Source organism: Rhinolophus sinicus, linkage group LG03, assembly GCF_036562045.2.
Source record: "Rhinolophus sinicus isolate RSC01 linkage group LG03, ASM3656204v1, whole genome shotgun sequence".
NCBI classification, from domain to species: domain Eukaryota; kingdom Metazoa; phylum Chordata; class Mammalia; order Chiroptera; family Rhinolophidae; genus Rhinolophus; species Rhinolophus sinicus.
Genome location: NC_133753.1, coordinates 151,001,037 through 151,022,542, shown reverse-complemented (window position 1 = coordinate 151,022,542; position 21,506 = coordinate 151,001,037). Strand labels below are relative to the sequence as shown.

Genomic DNA, 21,506 nt, shown 5'->3' with positions numbered 1-21,506 from the left:
AAATGTTCCGTTACAGAAAAATAAAATAAAATATTTTTCTGTAACTGAACATCAAAACAAATTTAATCTTTTCTTCCTACATATTCCATGGTATAGAGTATTTGGAAAATGTGTAAAAATCAAAAAAGTTGAGGGAAAAACTCCAGAGCCCTCCTTTTGGAAACAAATAAATGCTTTAACATTTTGGTATTTCCTTTTAGATTCCCCTCCCCCCAATTACACTGCATATAATAACATAACCTTATATAATCATTATAATTAAATATATATATATATATATATATATATATATATATATATAATCAATATATGTATATGTTTGTGGAATTAAAGCTGTGCTTTTTTAAAATTTATTTAACTTGAAACACATTCAGTTTATAGGTTATATGGGAAATAGGTGCTAAAGCCACTAAAATCGAGTATAATGAATATTAGCTGATTTTCTGTTTATTATATATCTATTTTTTAAATTCTATTTTATTTTTTTTATTGGGGAACAGTGTATTCTTCCAGGGCCCATCAGCTCCAAGTCATTGTCCCCCAATCTAATTGTGGAGGGTGCAGCCCAGCTCCAAGTCCAGTCTCCATTTCCAATCTTAGTTGCAGGGGGCGCAGCCCACCATCCCATGTGGGAATTGAACCGGCAACCTTATTGTTGAGAACTCACGCTCTAACCAACTGAGCCATCCCAACTGAGCCATCCAGCCATCCCTCTAGAAGCTCAGCGGCAGCTTGTTGTCTTCAATCTAGTTGTGCAGGGTGCAGCTCACTGACCCATGTTGGAATCGAACCGGCAACCCTGTTGCTAAGAGCTCATGCTCCAACCAACGAACCAATCTGACCACCCTTTATAAATTTTATATTTTATAACTTAATAATTGACTGTATCATAATATAACTATTAAATAACTTAAATATATATATATATGGTTTTGAAAGAAACTCATACAATAGCTTCCTGGAGTAGGTAGCGTTATTCCCATTTTATAAATGAGGAAATGGAGTGTCTAATTAATTCATCCTTGACTGTGACATTATTAACAGGCACATTTAACCCCAAAGCCAGTGCTCCTTCCATTCAGCCAAACCCCCTTTTTTATCAGGTATATTTGTCAGTTTAGGCAGAAATTTACCTTTGGCAGGGGGAAAGAGGAGAGTACCTCAGATAAAAAAATGTTAATTTTCTCAAATATGTTCTCAGCATTTATTGATCATATGACTTTGCTTATGATGTACCATGTAAGTAGCATCATATAGTTTTTTATTTTGATCTAGTTACAATCCTTGTGTTCCTGATATAGTCTAACTCGGCAATACTGAATTTTATAAATATAATATTTTTTCCTTTGTTGGACTACATTTAAGATTTCTGTGTCTCTGAGAAATAAGCCTATAATTTTACTTTCTATACTTCCTCAAAAGAGTAACATTAATCTATATGGTTTCCAGCAGGTAAAATAAAGTCACAAATCTATCTGCTGATTAGTGAGATATCAGTAATGGCACCCTCAGAAGAACCTGATGGCTGCTGGGATGGTCATCAAACATTTACATCCAGTGTGGGCGAGGGGACTTCAGTAGAGTAGAAATATCAGAACCTTGAAATCAGAGTTGTTTCTAGTCCCCACTCTGCCATTTAACTCTCTTGAGATCTTAGAATTGCCATATTTTGCTGTACGTAATGCACACTTTTTTGGCCCAAATTTGTGAGGGAAAAATAAGGATGTATGTGCAGTACTAATTCCGTATCTATATAAATGTTTTTAGTTCTTTTATTCATGCTTATGAGTTAAAAGTGTAACTCTAGAGATCAATAACGATATCCGTATGCAAAATAATACCCTGGAATACGATAATCGGTTTTGTTGAACTTTCGAGGAACTTGCAATGGCGAAGAGTTCTTGGCCTTCTATGATGCGTAAATAGCATAAATTTGTTACCGGTACGTAAAACTTCTTGTATCTTGTATCTGTTCTTGTGTTTTGTAATTATTTGTTACTTAAACTTTCTTGTACTATAATATGTTAAAAAAATAAATGCTAAAATTCCTTTATAATACAAAAAACAAGTACCTAAATGTAAGCAAATAAAAATCTCAATTAAAAAATTAAAACAAAAGATTTTATATTCCCCTGAAAGTTCGAGTCAAAAACGTGGGTATGCATTATATGTACACCGTTATACACTTGAGCTCATTATACACGGCAAAATATGGTACCTAAACCTGAATTAGCTAAATTCTGAGATTGTTTCCCATCAGAAAAGTGGAGACTCAAATTCCTATCTTAAAGAGGTTGCAGGGAGGAAGAGATACTGTATGTAAAATATCTGGCATATAGTAAGTGCTTCAGTGTAAATCCCTTCTGTCTGCTATGTTTCATGCGGACAAGTAGTTTGCATTGATTAGAGAAATGTGACATAAGTGCATGAAACATACATTTTAAAAAGGCCTACACATAACCAAGATGTTATTTTGTTTTCTTGCACTTAACTTTGAACTATTTATGATTTATTGGGATTTTTTTTCTCCTAGTAGTCAAGAAAAAATTAGGCCAACACTCAACTATTCTATTGTCTTTAATGGCTCTCAGCTTTGTAGAAATATCCCCTGATATTCTGGGTTGTCTGGGGTACTTTTAGAGAAGATATGGACAGTGTTAGCAGTGCCTTGTGACTCCTTGAGAACAGCCCAAGAGACCGTCGTTTAAACAGACCTGCTAAGTCTGTTTAACAGTTGTAAAGGATCATCATTCCATGGGGTATTAAAGTTTAGGTAAACATCTGTGTCCTTAAAATATTTGCTATAGAGAACAGGGAGAATCATTTTTAAAAACACTCGTTCTAAATAAGTGGAAGCATTTTGCGCTGACCATCTTAAGCACAAGGTCATACCCACATAGAGATGAGTTGAATTCCTTTCCCTTCTTTTAAAAATAGTAGAAGCTCATCCAAACTAAAGGTTTTACAATTACCTTCTGTATTTTAACTGTTGGAGTTAAATTTTTAAAACTGGCCTTGGAAACTTGATACTCCATTCTTCCTTACTGAAGTGTCCGTCTGGTGTGCGTAGTGACCAAATGGAATTTTCCTATGCCTACTTGATGACAAAAGAGATGAATTTTATCCCTGAAATGTTTTCTGAAATTGTAATTGTCTAAGAAATCCCAAATCTAGGAATCATTGCCTTTAATTCTTCTCCTAAATTAAACAAAGTGCTGCATAGACCCCTCCCTCCTATTCCAGTGTGCAGGCTCGTCCACTTATATATATGGGCCTTTACATCTTATGGTTTGCTTTGAATTTCCAGAAAATATTTAGATATATATTTATTCTATATATTTTTCACATAATATGTATTAGATATTCTTGTTTAAATTTGCAGTTTAAATTTGATTTAGCAATGAGATCCTGTTCTGAAAAGGTGTCCTGAATTTTCTACCAGGCTTAGTAGAAACAGATGGCATTTTAGGTGCTCAAGTATCATCACATTCTTGGCGGGGTGAGGGGAGTTTGGGATCTTTTTGTCTGAAAGTGGGATAGAACTCTCTTTTATAGGTAGATCATAATGCCATATACATTTAAAGGATATTTGCAGAAAAGGATGAACTGTTTTCACAAAACCTGAAGTATTTCCGCATTTTCCTGAATAATTATGACAAACAAACTTCTTAATTATTCTGAGGTTTAGTGAATTCAGTGGAAAAATAAGATTGGTTAGCCAATCAGGGACGCTAACTCTTGTTAGGAAACTATGTCGTTTCAGTCGGTTACCTGCTTTCCCCACCTAGGAAATTCTCCTTCTCGTGCTGAACTTTGTCTAAAGGAAATAGCCACAGTCCCTTACAGCCAGTTCTAAGCTGAATCTCCTCTGAAGTTGTGTGTTGCTTTATAACTCTGGAGAGTTCTTAGAAATGTGTGGTGGGGGAGAGGTTCAGGAAAGGTGTGGAGGACAGGCTGTTTAAATAAAGTTCACCTTGCCTTTGGATCTGGATGGTATGGCTGTGTGGCCATTAGGGCATTGGACTTGGTAGGACTAAACGTGTGAAGGACCCAGCATCTCTGTCTTTCAAGCACGACGCTGACCACACCATTCAGCAGCCTGTACTGAGCATCTACTGTTTATCTGGCATATACTAAAGGTATAGAGATGGATGAGACGTGAGCCCCTGCACTGAGTGTCTCATAATTTTGGTGACTGGATGAAAGCTCCCATGTTTTTAACACGTGGAGGAGCAATCTCTTATTGTTTCAGATTCTTTACAATGCCTGTGAAAATGTGTCAGGTTACTAACAACTGCAACTTTAGGTTTGCGTATTTTTCAAAAGAAAATTCAGTTTGGGGAAGTTTGATCATGTGGTCTTTTAAAGCTTAAGATTAAGTAGCTGTGAAATGCTTAGGGAGGCTGATGTGAAGCCAGAATATATCACGGGTCAAGTTTACTAAGTGTTACTTACTGAAAATATTGGACTTGGGTTCTCTCATCTTTATATCCCAACCCTGTCCCCTGCCCCAGTTTTAGGGTCTTGGAATCGATTATCTTCCTTCTAGTGCCTTCCTGGGGTATGTATCTCTGGTAATTGTCCTTTAAGTTCTGAGAGTGGGGAGATAGCATTTAGATATTCTCTTCCAGGTGAAAGCTGGTCCCAACTCTTAAAAAATGGTACAGTCAATACATGTTTGAATTGAATTACATATGAAAGAATATTCATGTTTTTACAGAAATTTAGAGTCCCACAAAATAACCATGTGTACATAAAATGCTAATTTGTGACATATTTCCATGAATTGATGATTCATATTATATTCCTAATCTGCTTTTCCTTATAGGGATATGCCTTAAATAATTCTGTTTTATGAAACAAAGATTCCCAACCCTGGTTTTTTGTGATTCTTGCGACCCTCCTTTTAGTATAGCCTCACCTACCTAAGCATCATAATTATGCCAAACTTTCAATTGTTTATAATAAAAAGTTCATGAGGGACCTTGTGTGTCCTACTTGTCACTTTGTGTCCAATCCCTTGAATAGAGTAGTACAAAGCAGCCACTCAAATATTCGTTGAACGAACAAATGAATTTTAATACAAAGGGTATGGTGGCCTTCGTGTTTCTGTGTGTGAAGGGAATCAGTAGAGTAGCTGAAATTGACAAGTGACCATGCCAACTCCTTAATGAATGAAGTAGGTCTTGGACTATTTTTGCACTGGACTTTGTGGGTGTTCTTTGGGAAATGGACTCCTTCATGTTCCTTCCATCTTGAACTTATAGTTCTATTTCAGTACCTTCCAACTCACTCACATTCTGCTCCTTAAACCTCTGCATAATCCCTATATTTGTGATTTCCATAGAATGTTACTGCTTTAAACTATCATCTTTTAGCCAATGTTCGCCAACGTGACAAATGGCATTTTGTGAGTTGCTAATACTTCAGGAAGTTGTGTTCTTCACAATGTCCTCATATTTCTTAGGGTTCAAAGCAGCCAATAAAGGTGAACTTTAGAGGAAATTGCAGCTAATCAAGTTACTCTAAAATAAAAGCAGTTCTGAAGGCATGTAAATGACCTACCATTGGGTTTGGCCGTGACGAGTGCCCTCAGATTTGGCAGCAGCGTGGCACCGGGCAAAGAGCAGGGGCTGCAGTGCTGAAGGACCTCCGATCCAGCCCTGGCTCTGCTGTCGACACAGCGAATCCCCACAGGCGGATCCCCTTTCACTTGCACAACCAGGGTGTCGTCATTCGTAAGAAGGAGATAATGTCTATCTCTCAGAGTGATTATGAGAACCACACAATAACATGGAAAAGTGCTTTATAGACAGTAAGGTCATGTGTAAGTGAATTCTTTTATCAACTCCGTGATGGCTCTTTAAATGGCAGGGTTATAACCCATGCCAGTGGCTCTTATCTGAAGTTGTTACTTAGTAACTGTTGAGTAATGCAAAAATATTTGCAGGCAACCTCTATGGCCCAGAAGGATCTGCTTTTGCTGTGATTAAGACTTTCTCAAATTCGTAACGTTGGCCTCCAATTTGACAATAGGTCACGAATGAAGGAAGGTTAGCTTGCAGTATGTATGGTTTGGAGGGCAGTGGGCCAGGTATGTGGTCCAAGGGACCAGGTCAGAAGGGAAGGAAGGGGTATGTAAAAGGAAGCCCCATGAGGGCAAATGGTTTTATTTGTTTGTTTGTGTGTTTATTTGGTTCACTGCCCTATCCGTGGTGCTAGCACTCATGCCTGGCCCACAGAGTCTATGAGTTGAACATTAGTTGAGTGAAGTCAGTAGAATGGTACTATATGTGCTCCATCAATATCAGTGACCACACCCTTATTATATTCAGTGTAAATAGGCAAATAAAACTTACCCACGTAGATATTTCTAGAGGCCTTTTATTAGTCATTCCTAGTAAGAGATTATTTGTTCATCAGATGTTTTTATGGAGCATGTAGCCTGTGCTGGACACAGGAGAACACAAATATGTCTCCTAGGAGCTAACTATTTATTAAATAAGGCAATATAGGAGGTAGCAGGAGAGAGGGTATTTTGAGCAGGGAAAATCAGGGAAGACTTCGGGAAGGAAGCAGCCCTTGAGTGAAATCCATCAGCTGTGGCTAGTGTGTTGTAATTGTGATTTAAAGCTTTGTGGGTGTTTTAATTCAAACATTAAATCGAATCTTCTGGTTGGACAGGGTGGTATCACTCTGAGGGCCCCCATCAGCTCTCTCCTGGGCTGGTAGAATCTTGTATGGTTAATGGAATATTGCAGTTGAGGGGCAGAGCCTTAGAGAGCATATGCTGCTGGGGCTTCTGCCTCCTCCCAGATGGGTCAGTTGAGGCTGGAAGGAAGCAGCAGCCAAGAAGGCAGGTGGCAGGGAGAGTGCCTCCTCTTGCTCACATTTAATGTTGGGGAGGTAGACTGAGCACGTGGACTCCCACTAAGAGTTTTGTGTTGTTTCCAAATTCTGATGTGTCAGAGATACTATAAAATGAAAATGTCTGTTTAAAATGGGAGACAGACTTTAGACTGACATTTAAATGAGAAGTTGGAAGTCTTGGAAGTCATGAGGTGTCCTGGGGATTAACTCTTAGGAACAGTGGAGATGGAGGATTAGGTGATGATATGTGGGCATGCCACGTAGCTTCTGAGAAAACCCAGGATGAGAAAATCATAATTTACAAAGTATACTCATTACGGGGTGATGGTTAACTCACTTAGCAAGGATTCTCTGGAATGCAATTTTTCAGTAAATATTTGAGTGCTGTTTATGTGCAAGGAACCATGATATACGTGAGGGAGATGAAAAGATGAATCAAAAAGTCCTCCTTTCTCTCTAAGGAATCCCCACTTTGGAGCGGGAGACATGGCCAAGTTACAGTGGGGACTTCTGTGATGAGTGATGTAAGAAACATGAACCAAAGTGCTGAGGAGAGTAGATGGATGCTGACTTGTACATCCACAGAATTTTGCCTGAGAAGACGTCAAAGATGTCACACACAGAAGGTGGCTTCCCAGGCAGAAAGAAGGTGGAGAGCAGATACACTGGAACCCAAAAGGTTGTGGTGTGTCCATGGAACATGGCGCTGCCTGGAGGGGGTGGCTAAAATGTAACTTCGTGTAGGGGAGGGGAGGGAATGTGTTCTACAACTTTGCTCTGTAGGAAAGGGGGACCCACTGAAGGTGTTGAGAAGGAGAATAGCATCAGTAGGACTACATAGTCCTACATAGAAAGATGCTTCTGGGGGCCGGCCCGGTGGCTCAGGTGGTTAGAGCTCCGTGCCCCTAACTCCGAAGGCTGCCGGTTCGATTCCCACATGGGCCAGAGGGCTTTCAACCACAAGGTTGCCGGTTCAACCCCTCGAGTCCCGCAAGGGATGGTGGGCTCCGCCCCCTGCAACTAAGATTGATCACAGCACCTTGAGCTGAGCTGCCGCTGAGCTCCCAGATGGCTCAGTTGGTTGGAGTGCGTCCTCTCAACAAAAAAAAAAAAGAAAGAAAGAAAGATGCTTCTGGTGGCCTTGAGGAGAATGGGTAGCGGAGGGGGTGTGGCTGGGACGTTACTTGATCCAGGGGAGAGATGTTGAAGTCCTGGAATCTTACAGTGGAAAGGCAGAGGAGGGTTGCTTGAGAGCTTTCGTACTTTTCCTTAACCCGAGAGCTCTCTTCTAAAATTAAATCAGATCCAGTTAATTAAGGAAAAGAAGATGCATTTGACAAATACACATATTTTTTGAATCTTATTGGTATCATTGGTCTGGAATGAGGTCTGCCTGTTTTAAGGAATGGAAAATGGAAGTGGTAGGGATGGGAAGAAGGATGGTGATATGTGTGGAAACTCCTGCTCTGTTGGCCCTGCTTTTGTTATATACCAGCCTGTGCTGGTGCTCTTCCATATCTCACCTCTCTCTCCTGTTGGTTCCTTTTCCTCCCCATTCGCGAGCAGAGGCTTTTTCCAATGTGCTTACTTACTCGTACTGTTCTTGTTTTCTCCATCCAATCCGAATATTTCTAGCCTTAATGTTTTTGCTCTTCACTGGGCAATGACCTCTCAGCCTGTTTGCTCAGCTGTAACGTGGGATTACATGTTTCATAGAATCATGAGACTTAAATGAGAAGCTGCATAGACAACACTTTGTCTGAGGCCTTGAGACAAAGTAAGTGCTCAATAAATAAGCATCTAGTACACATTTATATACTACAGTATTCTGCCATATTTTATATTGATGTAAAGTTGATTTCCCCTTTCTTTTGAGTTCTTGGAGGGTTTGGTATTATTTTTAGATCTTAAGTGTTGAGCATTGTACTTGCTCCAGTAGGAGTTTTGATCTTAATTCCTTTTGACTACCAATATGGTACTTTGGACTTCTCATCAGTAGGGTGTGGAATTGGTCTTCCTTAGGGATGGAGGGGTGACCTGCACATCCTTATCTCTTCTGCAGGGGACCAAGGGTCCCGTTCATGAAAATGAGTGAGTGGAGCTAGCAGCTGGGGAACAAGAAAGCAAACATCGACATTCCTCCCCATGCGACCATGTCTCTGCTATACACGTACATTGTCTTCATTAATTGAGTAATCTAATAAACTAGAAACCGAATTCATTTTACAGCCATCAGAGTTAAAGTTCAGGATTGTAGACAGAAAATGGGTTCTTCTTATGAGAAAGTGTTGTCATGTAAATAGACAGCTGAGAGTTAGCTGATGCGACAGTTGATTGCTGTTGGGTGCTGTTGAGACTGTGGCCTAAGGAAGTGCAGGCAGGAAATGGGAGGGTGTGTTCTCTACAGAAAAGCAAAGTTGCAGCATGGATGTTTATAAACTGGGCTTGTGTTGGAGTGTGGACTTGAAAATTCTGTTCACTTGCTCTCTCTACTGCTTTTTTCTTTTGGAAACGTGTTGATTAGGAAGATTAGTCTCATAAAGGCCAAGAAATGAGTGAGGGAGAAATTTTAGAGGCTTTGGCATCTGTAGAACAGAATTTGGGTTAGATGAGAAGCCTTAATTTTCTTTAGGAGTGGGAAAACACAGGTCCTTGTAGATTCTTTGTTCAACCAAGAATTTCCAGGATGGTCCAAGCTGAGCTGCTGGACCAATTCCATAAGCTTGTTAAGGAAAGTGGTTGCGAATAGACCATGCTGTAATTGATTTGAGGCTGTCTAACTCATTTGGCATCATGTTTATGAAATCTGATTGCTATTCTCATTCTATTCTTTAGTAATTTCAACCCATACTTTAGCTTTTTTTTTTGCTAGAAATAATGTAATATTATAAAATTCAAAGGCAAATCTCTATGCTTGGTGCTTCTGTGTCTCAGTGTTCAATGTTGAACTGTATGTGAGTTTTTTCTAGTTGATTGCATTAGGTCTTTATTTGATGAATACTGCCCTTACAAGTAACATGATCTTATTCTCTATTTCTAGCGATTGTGGATGATGAAAGGCTCTCTGCAGAGGAGATGGATGAGAGGCGGCGGCAGAACATCGCTTATGAATATTTGTGCCACCTAGAGGAAGCCAAAAGGTGAGATCCAGATTTAGTCTATTTGCATAGCTTCTCTTGGAGATAAGCTTTGGGACGGTGTGTTTTTAATAAGTCATTGGCAGTCTTGTTGGTAGCAGGGTAATGGGAGAAGATCCCCCTGTTTTTTGTAAATGATCAGACAGACTTGAGAAAAAGTTGCTACTACAACCAACATCAAGGCACTCGGGAGGCAACCGTTCCTCTTTCTTCCTCAGAGCCTCCCAGGAAATCTTAGGGCAAATTGCGGATTCTTTAAAATTTCTCATCTCACTGGCTTGGATGTGAAGGAGAAGCAGAGACGTAAATCAACTTCCTTTTCCCCTCAAGCTTCCTAAGATCTTTCCCCCACCCCCACAGCAATGATTGTAAATGCCCAGTAGGACAACAGCATTTTGGACTGAAGTCCATTGGTCACTAAGCTAGAGGATAGGTTTATGACAGCAATCTCCCTTTTAACCGATGGGTGTGTGACCACTTAGGATATATTGTCTCTAAAGTCACATTGACTCTTAGACCTTTTAGATTGTAAGTAAATGTTGGGTTCCTCCAAAGAGAAAGTGAAGATAAAGAAGGTTTTTGCACTCAGGCTTCTGTGTCAGAGGAATGCAAAGAACTTTGTCCTTTGCTGGTTGAATACTGCAGCAGCCATATGCATGAGTGAGGTTCTAATTAGTGCTTTGTGCTGTGATGGAGCAACAGTGTTGTTCTACAGGCAGATGATATGTTCCAGCTCTTTTATCTATAGAAAAAATAAACATTTAGTTAATGGTCGTTGATGGTAATTATCTCTGATCACTAATAAATAGCTGTCTACAGAGCTAGCAGAATGAGGTTTTTAATCAATGTTGTGTAGAACATTCAGTGACACATGTGCTAATTTGGCCTCAAAATTGCTTAAAAGGGCATTTCCCAGGGTTGTTTCGTATTTTAGCAGTCTTGTAACTCTAAGCTCTAGCGATTAAGTTTTAGAAGTTACTTAACATGTCTATGAAGTCTACAGTCAGGTTGTAGGTCACTGAAGACTCACTATCAGTCTAAGATTATTAAAAACATGCTTTTAGTCAAGTTGTGGCAAAAAGAGTTAGACAAGGAGAGTGATTCATCGACATTCAACATCAACATGCTTTCAATGAAAAAGTGTAAGAGTGGAAATTTCTGACACACACTTTGCATTCTAAGTTTTTGCATCCTGTTGTTTGTAAGTGGGGAACAGTGTCACACAGAGAAGATGTGTGATTGGGAGTCAGCAGACTGCATTTCCTGATCCCAGCTCTACCACTTATGTGCTGCGTGACCTTGGGCAGGTTACTCTATGGGAACTTCAGTTTTGTCTTCTGTGTAATGGGATGATACAGATGTTATCATCACCTGCCCTACTTACTTCCTGGATTTTTTTCCCCTAAAAATCAGCTAAAATCACTAAGGTGTAAGTATTCTGTAAACTACAGTGCCAGTCAGGAGGATGGTGATAACGTAAGCTTGGTTTACTCATGAATGTATCAAAGTGGTACCAATATAGCTTGAACGCTTGCCATCGTCTTTAGTGTTTTCAAAATTCTGGCATTTTGTTTTAGAAAAGTCAAGGTAACAAGTAGCCCAGGTTTTTTGAAGAAAATGTCCTTAGGAATAGTTTCAGTGAAAGAAAAGACTATAACATATACAGTTTTTCCTCTAAGATGACAGCAATTTGTTTTACAAGGAGAGATTTGACGTTATATGTATTTATGAATTCTTTATTAAGATATGAACACTTTTTGTGACTCACAGGAAAGATGGGTTTTGGTCATGGAATATGAAAAATTGTGTGGCTATTGATAGATATATTAATATGTGTGCTATGATTTTAGAAAGCATAGTATACAGAAACAATGTCAGTGCCTTTGTAATTTGTCATACTGGGTTTATTACAGTGTACGCATGTGTGTATAGTTAGCTTAGAATATTGAGTTTGTACTAAATCATGTACTTACAGTGTGTAAGTTTAGCCAGGAACTGTTTCTTGTTTCTTATTTCAATTAACTGACTTAGGTGCGTTTTAACTAGAAATGTGTTGGTTCTTTGTTGTGCCTCTTTTCTTTCTTCCCAGAAGTGAGACCTAGAAGGGTTTCTACGTTGTATTACAAATTTTGAATTGTAGTAGTCCAGTATGTCTTTAACTTTGGTTTTGTTGATTTCAAGATTCTGAAATTAATATCAGGCCATTTAAAACATTCTTCATCCAAAGGGGATATCACTACTAACATTATAGAAATAAAAAGCATGATGAGGAAATACTATGAACAATTATTTGCCAACAAATTAGAAAACCTAGATAAAATGAACACATTCCTAGGAAGACACAAACTACCAAAACTGACTCAAGCAGAAATAAAAAACCTAAATAGACTTACAACAAGTAAAAAGATTGAGTTAGTAATCAAAAAAGTTGCCACTGTTCCAAAAAAAATAAGAGGAGGCACACTTTCCAACTCATTCTATTGAGACCAGTATTACTATAATACCAAAACCAGACAAAGACACCTCAAGAAAACTGTAGATCAATATCCTGTATAGATACAAAAATCCTCAACCAAACTCTAGCAAACCAAGTCCAGTAACATACGAAAAGGATTATACTCCATTAAGTGGGATTTATTTCAGGAATGCAAGCTAAGTTTAACTCAAAAATTAATCTTTCAGGATAATTCAGTGGGGAAAAATGTCTTTTCAACAAATGGTGCTGACGCAACTGTATATACACATGCATAAAAATGTATTTGCATTCCTACCTCATGCCATATACAGAAATTATCTTAAAATGGATCACTGTAAATGTGAGAACTACAGCTATAAATATAAATTTCTTAGAAGAAAACATATGAGCAAATATTTGTGACCTTGAGTTAGGCAATGGTTTCTGAGACTTGGCATCAAAAGAACTAACAAAAGAGAGAAATAGATAAATTAGACATCATAAAAATTAAACTTTTTTTTGATTCAATGAATACCATCAAGAAAGTGAAAAGGCATTTCATAGTATGGGAGAAAATATTTGCAAATCATATATCTAATAGAGACTTGTATCCAGAATATATAAAGACTCTTACAACTCAGCATAAAAAGTAAATAGCCTAATTTTAAAATGGTCAAAAGTTCTGAATAGACATTTCTCCAAATAAGATGTACAAATGAACAGTAAGAACAGGACACGATGCTTAACATCAGTCATTGGGGAAATGCAAGTTAAAACCTTACTGAGATACCACTTCATACTAGGATGGTTATGATAAAGACTGCATAGATGTACAAAAATTGGAATTCTTATACATTGCTGGTTGGATTATAAAATGGTGCAGCTACATTGTAAAACAGTCTGGCAGCTCCTCAAAAACTTGAGTACAGAATTACCATATGATCCAGCAATTCCATCACCAAGTATATACCCAAGACAATTGGAAACCTATGTTCATACAAAAACCTGCACACAAAAGTTCATTGAAGCTTTTATTCATAAGAGCAAAAAGTGGAAACAATTCAAATGCCTATCTTCTGATGAATGGAAAAAAAAAGTGTGGTATATTCATACAATAAAATGTTCAGCTATAAAAAAATGACATTAACAAATCAAATCCAATAATGTATAAAAAGATTAAATCACAACCAAGTGGAATTTATCCCAAGTATGCAAGCTAGTTTAACATTTGAAAATCAATTAATGTGATCCATCACATCAACAGGCTAAATAATAAAAATCACATGACTATATCAATAGGTGCAATAAAAGCATTTGATAGAGTCCAACACCTATTGATGACAAAAATTCATAGTAAACTAGGAATAGAAGGAACATCCTCAACTTGAGAAAAACTATCAACAAAAGTTCTACAGCTGATATCTGACTTAATGGTGAGAAGCTCAAAACTTTCCCACTTAGATCAGGTACAAGGCAAAGATGTCCCCTGTCACCATTCCATCTCAACATTGTACTGGAGGTTCTAGCTAATACACTAAGACAAAAATAAAAGGTACACAGATTGGAAAGGAAGATATATATATAACTTTTTGTTCTCAGATGACATATTGCCTATATAGAAAACCTGAAAGAAAAAAAAAACCTCCTGGAACTAATAAGCAATTATAGGAAGCTTGCAGAAATCAAAGTTAATATGCAAAAATCAAGTACTTTCCTATATACAAGCAATGAACAATTGGAATTTGAAATTTAAAACACAGTACCATTTATATTAGCACTCAAAAAATGAAATACTTAGGTATACATTTAACAAAATATGTATAAGAGCTACATAAGGAAAACTGATAAACTGAATCAAAGAACTAAAAAATAGAGAGATAATCCTTATTCATGGATAGGAAGACTCAATATTGTTAAAATGTCGATTCTTCCCAGCTTGATCTATAGACTCAATGCAATCCCAATGAAAATCCCAGCAAATTGTTTTGTGGATCTTGACAACTTGATTTGAAAGTTTATATGGAGAAACACAAGACCCAGGATAGCCAATACAATACTGAAGGAGAACTAAGTTGGAGGACTGACTTCATCTGACATCAAACTTAGTAAAGTTACAGTAATCAAACAGTGTGGCATTGGTGAAAGAATAGACAAATGTAATAGATCAATGAAACAAAATAGAGAGCCCATAAATAGACTCTTATAAATATAGTCAGTTGATCTTTGACAAAAGGAGCAAAGCAATACAATGGAGCGAAGGTGGTCTTTACAACAAATGGTGCTGGAATCACTGGACATCCACATGCAAAAAACAAAAACAAAAAAAAAACTCAAGAAAAAGACCTTATACTCTTCACAAAAATTAACTCCAATAGATCAGATCTACATGTAAAATGCAAAACTATAAGACTCCTAAAAGATAACAGAGGAGAAAACCTAGATGAACTTGAGTATGCCAATGGCTTTTAAGATATAGTACCAATGACATGAACCATGAAAGAGAATCAATAAGTTGGGCTTCATTGAAATTAAAAATTTCTGTCCTGCAAAGGAGAGTATCAAGAGAATGAGAAACAAGCCACAGACTGGGAGAAAATACTTGCAAAAGATAACCTGATAACGGACTATTATCCAAAATATATAAAGAATGCTTAAGACTCAATAATAAGAAAACAACCTGATCTTAACAGATACCTCACCAAAGAAGACATACAGATAGCAAATAAACGTAGGAAAAAGTGCTCCACAGCATTTGTCATCAGGAAAATGCAAAATAAAACAACAGTGAGATATCACTAAACACCTATAAGAATGGCCAAAATCTGGAACACTGACAATACCAAATGTTGTCAAGGATGTGGAGCAACAAGAACTCTCATTCATTGCTCATGGAAATGCAAAATAGTACAGTCTTTGGAAGACAGTTTCACAATTCCTTACAAAACTGGACATACTCTTATCATATGATCCAGCATTTGTTCTTCTTCTATTTACCCAATAGGGTAAAGGCTTATGTTCGCATAAGAAGGTGCACATGGATGTTTATACAAGCGTTTTCATAATAGCCAAAACTCAGAAGCAACCAAAACTCTGAAGCTCCATCTGTAAGAGAATGGATAAATAAACCCTAGTATATCCGGAGAGTGGAACACTATTCAGTGCTAAAAATGAAATGAGCTATAAAGTTATGTAAGAAGAAGAGACATGGAGGAAACTTATAGGCATATTATGAAATGAAAGAATGCCATTTTGTAAAGGCTACATGCTTATTATTCCAGCTATATGACATCTGGAAAGAGGCAAACCTATAGAGACAGTAAAAATATCAGTGGTTGGGGGAAGGAAGATGAACAGGTGGAGTACAGAGGTGTTTTTAGGGCAGTAAAAATACTTTGTGTGATACCACAATGATAGATAAATGTTTTTATACATTTGTCCAAACCCGTAAAATGTCTAACACCAAGAATGAACCATAATCTGAACTGTGGGTGATTATGAAGGTTTCACATGGATGGTACCACTAAGATACATGAGGTATCTAAAAACTTAATTTTACAGTTTTTTGTTTTTGTTTTTTTTACCATCCAGTGCGTGCAAACATGCACAGTAGGGTCATCTTGGGAGCTGGAAATCAAGCAACTAATAATGCTATGCTCAAAAAAAAGACCACTATTTGATTAAAGCTTTTACTTATAAGTTTCAAATTCTTTCCTTCACCTTTGTTTGCTCTGTTAAACTCTCTGTATGTGTGTATCTCCCTATATCCAACTGATCATCATCCTTCTAAATATCTCTCAGATGTCCACTTCTACCTCAACACCAGCCTACTGAAGGCTTTTAAAGTCTTTCTTAGATTACTGCAGTCTTCTCTAATTGGTTTCTGCACTTCAGTCCTGTATCATAGTCAGATGAATACATGGTCTGTTGTGGCCAATCCTGATTTAAAACCTTCCAGTTGTTGGGCCGGCCCGGTGGCTCAGGCAGTTAGAGCTCCATGCTCCTAACTCTGAAGGCTGCTGGTTCGATTCCCACATGGGCCAGTGGGCTCTCAACTACAAGGTTGCCAGTTCAACTCCTCGAGTCCTGCAAGGGATGGTGGGCTCTGCCCCCTGCAACTAAGATTGAATACGGCATCTTGAGCTGAGCTGCCACTGAGCTCCCAGATGGCTCAGTTGGTTAGAGTGCATCCTCTCAACCACAAGGTTGCCAGTTCGACTCCAGCAAGGGATGGTGGGCTGTGCCCCCTGCAACTAGAAACGGCAACTGGACCTGGAGCTGAGCTGCGCCCTCCACAACTAGGACTGAAAGGACAACAACTTGAAACTGAACGGCACCCTCCACAACTAAGATTGAAAGGACAACAACTTGACTTGGAAAAAAAGTCCTGGAAGTACACATTGTTCCCCAATAAAGTTCTGTTCCCCTTCCCCAATAAAATCTTTAAAAAAACCAAAAAAAAACAAAACCTTCCAGTTGTTTCTTAATACTCTTAGCGTAAAGACCAAACACCTTGTAGGCTCTACATAGTCCAGTCCTTACAGCCTCTCCAGTTTCGTGTTGTGCCCTGTTCCCTATTGTCCCCTATTCTAGCCACATTGACCACTTTCCATTTCTATATTCCCTCCTACTCAGGACCTTTCCCTATTGTTTATCTAGTCAGACTCATCGCAGTCTTCAGATCACAGTTTACTTCTTCAGGGAGTCCTTCTCTCCCTGACATCCCCATCTAGGTCAAATACCCCTATTATGAGATATCATGATATCATATCCATCATACATTGTAATATACATCTTAATGCTCAGCATCGAATTATCATTTGTTACTAATGAGGCTTTATTGTCCTCTATTTCCTGTATGTTGTGGTTCTCCTGGGAGTAACAAGTAGGCTATGACTTAGATTCATGGTAGACAGAATTATAGATGGTTTGACCAGACTGCCAGCTTAGAGGTAAAATTTCTTCTCTGTCTCAGTACAATTATGTACTGCAGTTAGCTGGTACAAGTTCTTCCTGCCATATATGTAACCCAATGGGTTATGAAGCTGAGAATTCTAGACAATTTAATGATAACACTGAACTAGAAGATATACAGAGAAGGGCATAGAGTATTTTTCAGTGAATGAATGAATGAATGAATGAATGAAAAGAGGAAGAGGTAATCTGTGTATTAAGATGATTTATGGGTGAAATTATTATTCATAGTTTATAAAATTGTGAAGTCTATGCATATAGCCTTGTTCATTAAATCTCAAAATACTATTACTGAAAAAGGGAAAATGAAAAAGGCATATTTTTAGGACCAAAAAAGAGAGATAATTTTTCTCTAAAGTCACTCTTCACCCTAGAGGTATGTTTCTCTACAGACTAAAGGGTTCGAATGTCATTGAGAGCTAATCCTAATTGTCTTGGAAGGCAAAGGAAGTCTGGCATATGTATTAGTTATCCACGACTGTGTAACAAATTACCCCAAAATTTAAGAGCTTAAAACAACAAACATTTACCTCGTGATTTTTGAGGGTCAGGAATCTGGGCTTAGCTTTACTGGGTCCTCTGGTTCTCAGTCTCCCACAAAACTGTAGTTAACACACGCTTCAAGCAGGGCAGATCGGCTTCCAAGCTCACTCGTGATGTTGGCAGGATTTAGTTCCTGATGGACATTTGGACTGGGGACTTCCGTTCCTTGCTGCTGTTGGCCAGAGGCCTCCCTCAGTTCCTCGACATATGGGTCTCTCCATAGGGCAGCTCACAGCATGGCAGCTGGCTTCCCTCAGAGTGAGTAAATGAGAGAGCAAGAAAGGACAAGTAAAAAGCCAGAGTCTATTTGTAATCTATTCTCAGAAGTGATGTACCATAGTTTGCTAAATTTTATTCATTAGAATCAAGTTACTAAATCCAGCATGTGCTCAAGGAGAGATGTACACAGGGGCATGAATCAAGAAGGCTGGGATTACTGGGGGCTACCTTAGGAAGCTGCCTTCTGTTAGGATGGTGCAAAAGTAATTGTGGTTTAAAAGGTTAAAAAAAATGCAAAAACCGCAATTACTTTTGCACCAACCTAATACATGGTGTATACACCTTCTTTTGAAATTGACCTCAGCAAAGGTACTTGAGGGGGAAAAATTCTTCTTTGTTACTGTCAGAAACCAAATCAGGAATTGGATGACGTGTTGGTGTAAATGATTATGGTACTAAGGTTATTTATGCCTTGATGTTTTTGCATCGTGAGCCATCTTAAACTAAGCTTTTCATTCCGCTAGCATTTTAAATAACACTAAATGGACTTTTCAGTTTTCTTTTTGGGTAGATCCTAAAAGCTAGGTTGAGTTTCTTTGCTGTGGGGATTTCGCTAAAATCAGGCTGTGCAGACAAATCTGCTACTCATATGGGCTTTGAAAGTTTCTCTCTGATGCCAGAAATCCCACTGTTTAAATTAAAGGAGTTAACTTTTCTAAAAGAATTAGTACTGCTGAGTAGATTTCATGTCAATCTTTGCAGAATACATTTGAATAATGAAAATGAGTCTATTTTATGAATTTCCATTCTTGAAGTTTTTAGGACAGCTGTGCAAAAATTTAAGATAGAAACTTCTCTTTGGGAAAACTGCGTTGAGAAAGGAAATCCAACTGGACCTACTATGAAGGTCAGGGAATGGGAGAGGGGATCTTGGCAAGAAATAGAGAGGGAATTTGCAAATTGCAGTTGAGCAAATAGTTATGAATGGAGCTGCTATTTTGTTTCCCAAGGAAAGTTCCTGAAATATTATATTCCTTTTTTAAGGAAAGAGAAAATGCATACAGATCTTTTGCTGTGCTTACATTTTCTGTCCTACCTCTGAAAATAAACAAAGCAAAAAAAGCCTTCCCTTGGTGATGGGCTTGTTTAGAAATATTATCTTCAAAGAGCTCTTTATGTGAGCTAAGCTGTTCTTTGTATTAGTGAGTCCAGGACAGTTTTGTGTGTGCCCTGGAAGGGAAACAAAACACTGGTGTGATTCCTTTTGTTTCGATACTTACAACTCAGATACCAAAAGGACACCTCATTGATTAGATCGGTCCTCAAACTCTGACCTTACCTAGTATAGCCATGTGCCTCATAGCAACGTTTTCGTTGTGGACAGACCTCATGGTGGTCCCATAAGATTATAATGGAGCTGAAAAATTCTTGTCCCTGAGTGCTGAGCGATTTCACAGCCTTTGTAATGTCGTAACGCAATGGATTACTGTTTTGTGCTGGTCTCAGTCTATCAATAGTAATACTGTGGGTTAGAAATGCCTGGGGGCACTCACTTAGGCCTGGGTGAGTTTCCCACAAATATCTCCCCTTTCTAAACCAGTGTTAACACTGGACCAACCCTTGTGGGGTTTTTTTAATTATTATTATTATTGCAAAATGCCCTGTAGTGATATCTAGGAAACTCTGAAGAAAAAAAATAGTTTATTACTTACAGGCCCTGTAGAGTACAAGGCAGGCCAGGGAGCACGCATTAAGGTCCAGGGCAGAGAGAGAGAGTGCAGGGATCTGGGGTTTTAATATCATTAGGGTCCAGGATGGGGGACTGGGCTCTACTGGTGAATTTAAGGCATAAGAGCAGGGATTTAAAGCATAGGAAAAGAAAAAACCAAGTAGCTCGAAACGGTCAGTTAATGAAATCAACCAAGATCTCTGAAACAAAGGGGCCTCTGTGGGGGGAGACAGCCTGCCTCTTTATCTAGTCATGTGGCTGGCAATGTGTTTATTCTAGATAGTCTTCCTTGAAGTAGATACCTCAGCATTCAAGCTTAAGTCAGGCACTTGCGTTACAAAAAAAAAGTCAACTGTCAAGGCTGGTGTAAATAAACGTACTGCACTGCAAGTCTCATAAAATTATTGCACATACAATCCTGTTTCCCCGAAAATAAGACCTAGTCGGACCATCAGCTCTAATGTGTCTTTTGGAGGAAAAATTAATATAAGACCCAGCCCAATATAATATAATAAATCTAATCTAATCCAATCCAATCTAATCTAATCTAATCTAATACTGGGTCTTATATTAATGTTTGTTCCAAAAGGCGCATCAGAGCTGCTGGTCCGGCTAGGTCTTATTTTCGGGGAAACATGGAATTACAGTAGGAGGCTATACCACCTAGGTCTGTATAAGTGCCCTCATGATGTTCCCACAAGAATTAAATTGCCTACCACTGCACTTCTCAGAACATATTCAATAATGTTGTAAAGATTTTATAGGGTGTCAGATGGGCACATATCTTATTAGGGAGACCACTTCATGGACGGTGTGGATGCCTGATTGCTGCGCTGTACACCTGAAGCTGAAGCTGAATAATATTGAATGTCAACTATAATTTAATATATAGTCACAGGATGTGGAGTACAGCATAGGGAAAAGAGTCAATGGAGTTGTAACAGCTACATACGTTGTCAGAGGGGTAGTGGATTGGGGGAAACTGGTTATCACTTTGTAAGGGGTATAAATTTCTAACTATTACATTGTTTTGTACACCCGAAACTAATAATAATAATAAATAATTTATTCTGGTCGTTAAGCTGGTATATGACTAGTGAATTTGAGAATCAGGTTTGAAAGGAGAAATGCTTCTTTAAGCAAGTGAGACTCATTGAGTGTGGATTTGTTTAACACTGAATATTTGTGATTAAGGAAAAGAATCTTATTACTGGGGAATTCTTTAGAGAATCCACTGGATTTCCTCCATGCATGGGACCTCCCTGTCTTTATTTCTAAGTATGCCACCCAGGGCTGTGCTCATAAGGAATACTAACAGAAACTTGGAAGAAAATATCTTTCTTGGTAATCAACTCACTAAGACACATATTGTTGCTCTATACAAAACATTAATGAAATTCTAAGCAATTCTTAATTGCCTTTCTGAAGCATAAATAGTTTTGATATTTCTTGTGGTAACTCTGCATTTCCTTCTTGTTCTCTCCCTGGCACTGACATCACCTCTGCTGTCAAGGACAAAGGTAAAGTGTGGGGTTGCTCCATGCAGTGGCTGACAGCCTGGTGGGGCAGGGTGCACAGCTGC

At 38.3% G+C, this 21,506-nt stretch overlaps 1 protein-coding gene across 2 annotated transcripts in view; it reads left to right on the top strand.

The window, feature by feature from the left end:
* Positions 1-21,506, top strand: part of IQGAP2 (IQ motif containing GTPase activating protein 2) — a 267,396-nt gene that overhangs the window by 35,065 nt on the left and 210,825 nt on the right. For both annotated transcript variants that reach the window (XM_074328812.1, XM_019728145.2), the window contains exon 2: positions 9,911-10,010. In XM_074328812.1, coding sequence (XP_074184913.1) covers positions 9,946-10,010 — 65 coding nt within the window. In that variant the 5' untranslated portion in view covers positions 9,911-9,945. The remainder of the gene's footprint in view (positions 1-9,910; positions 10,011-21,506) is intronic.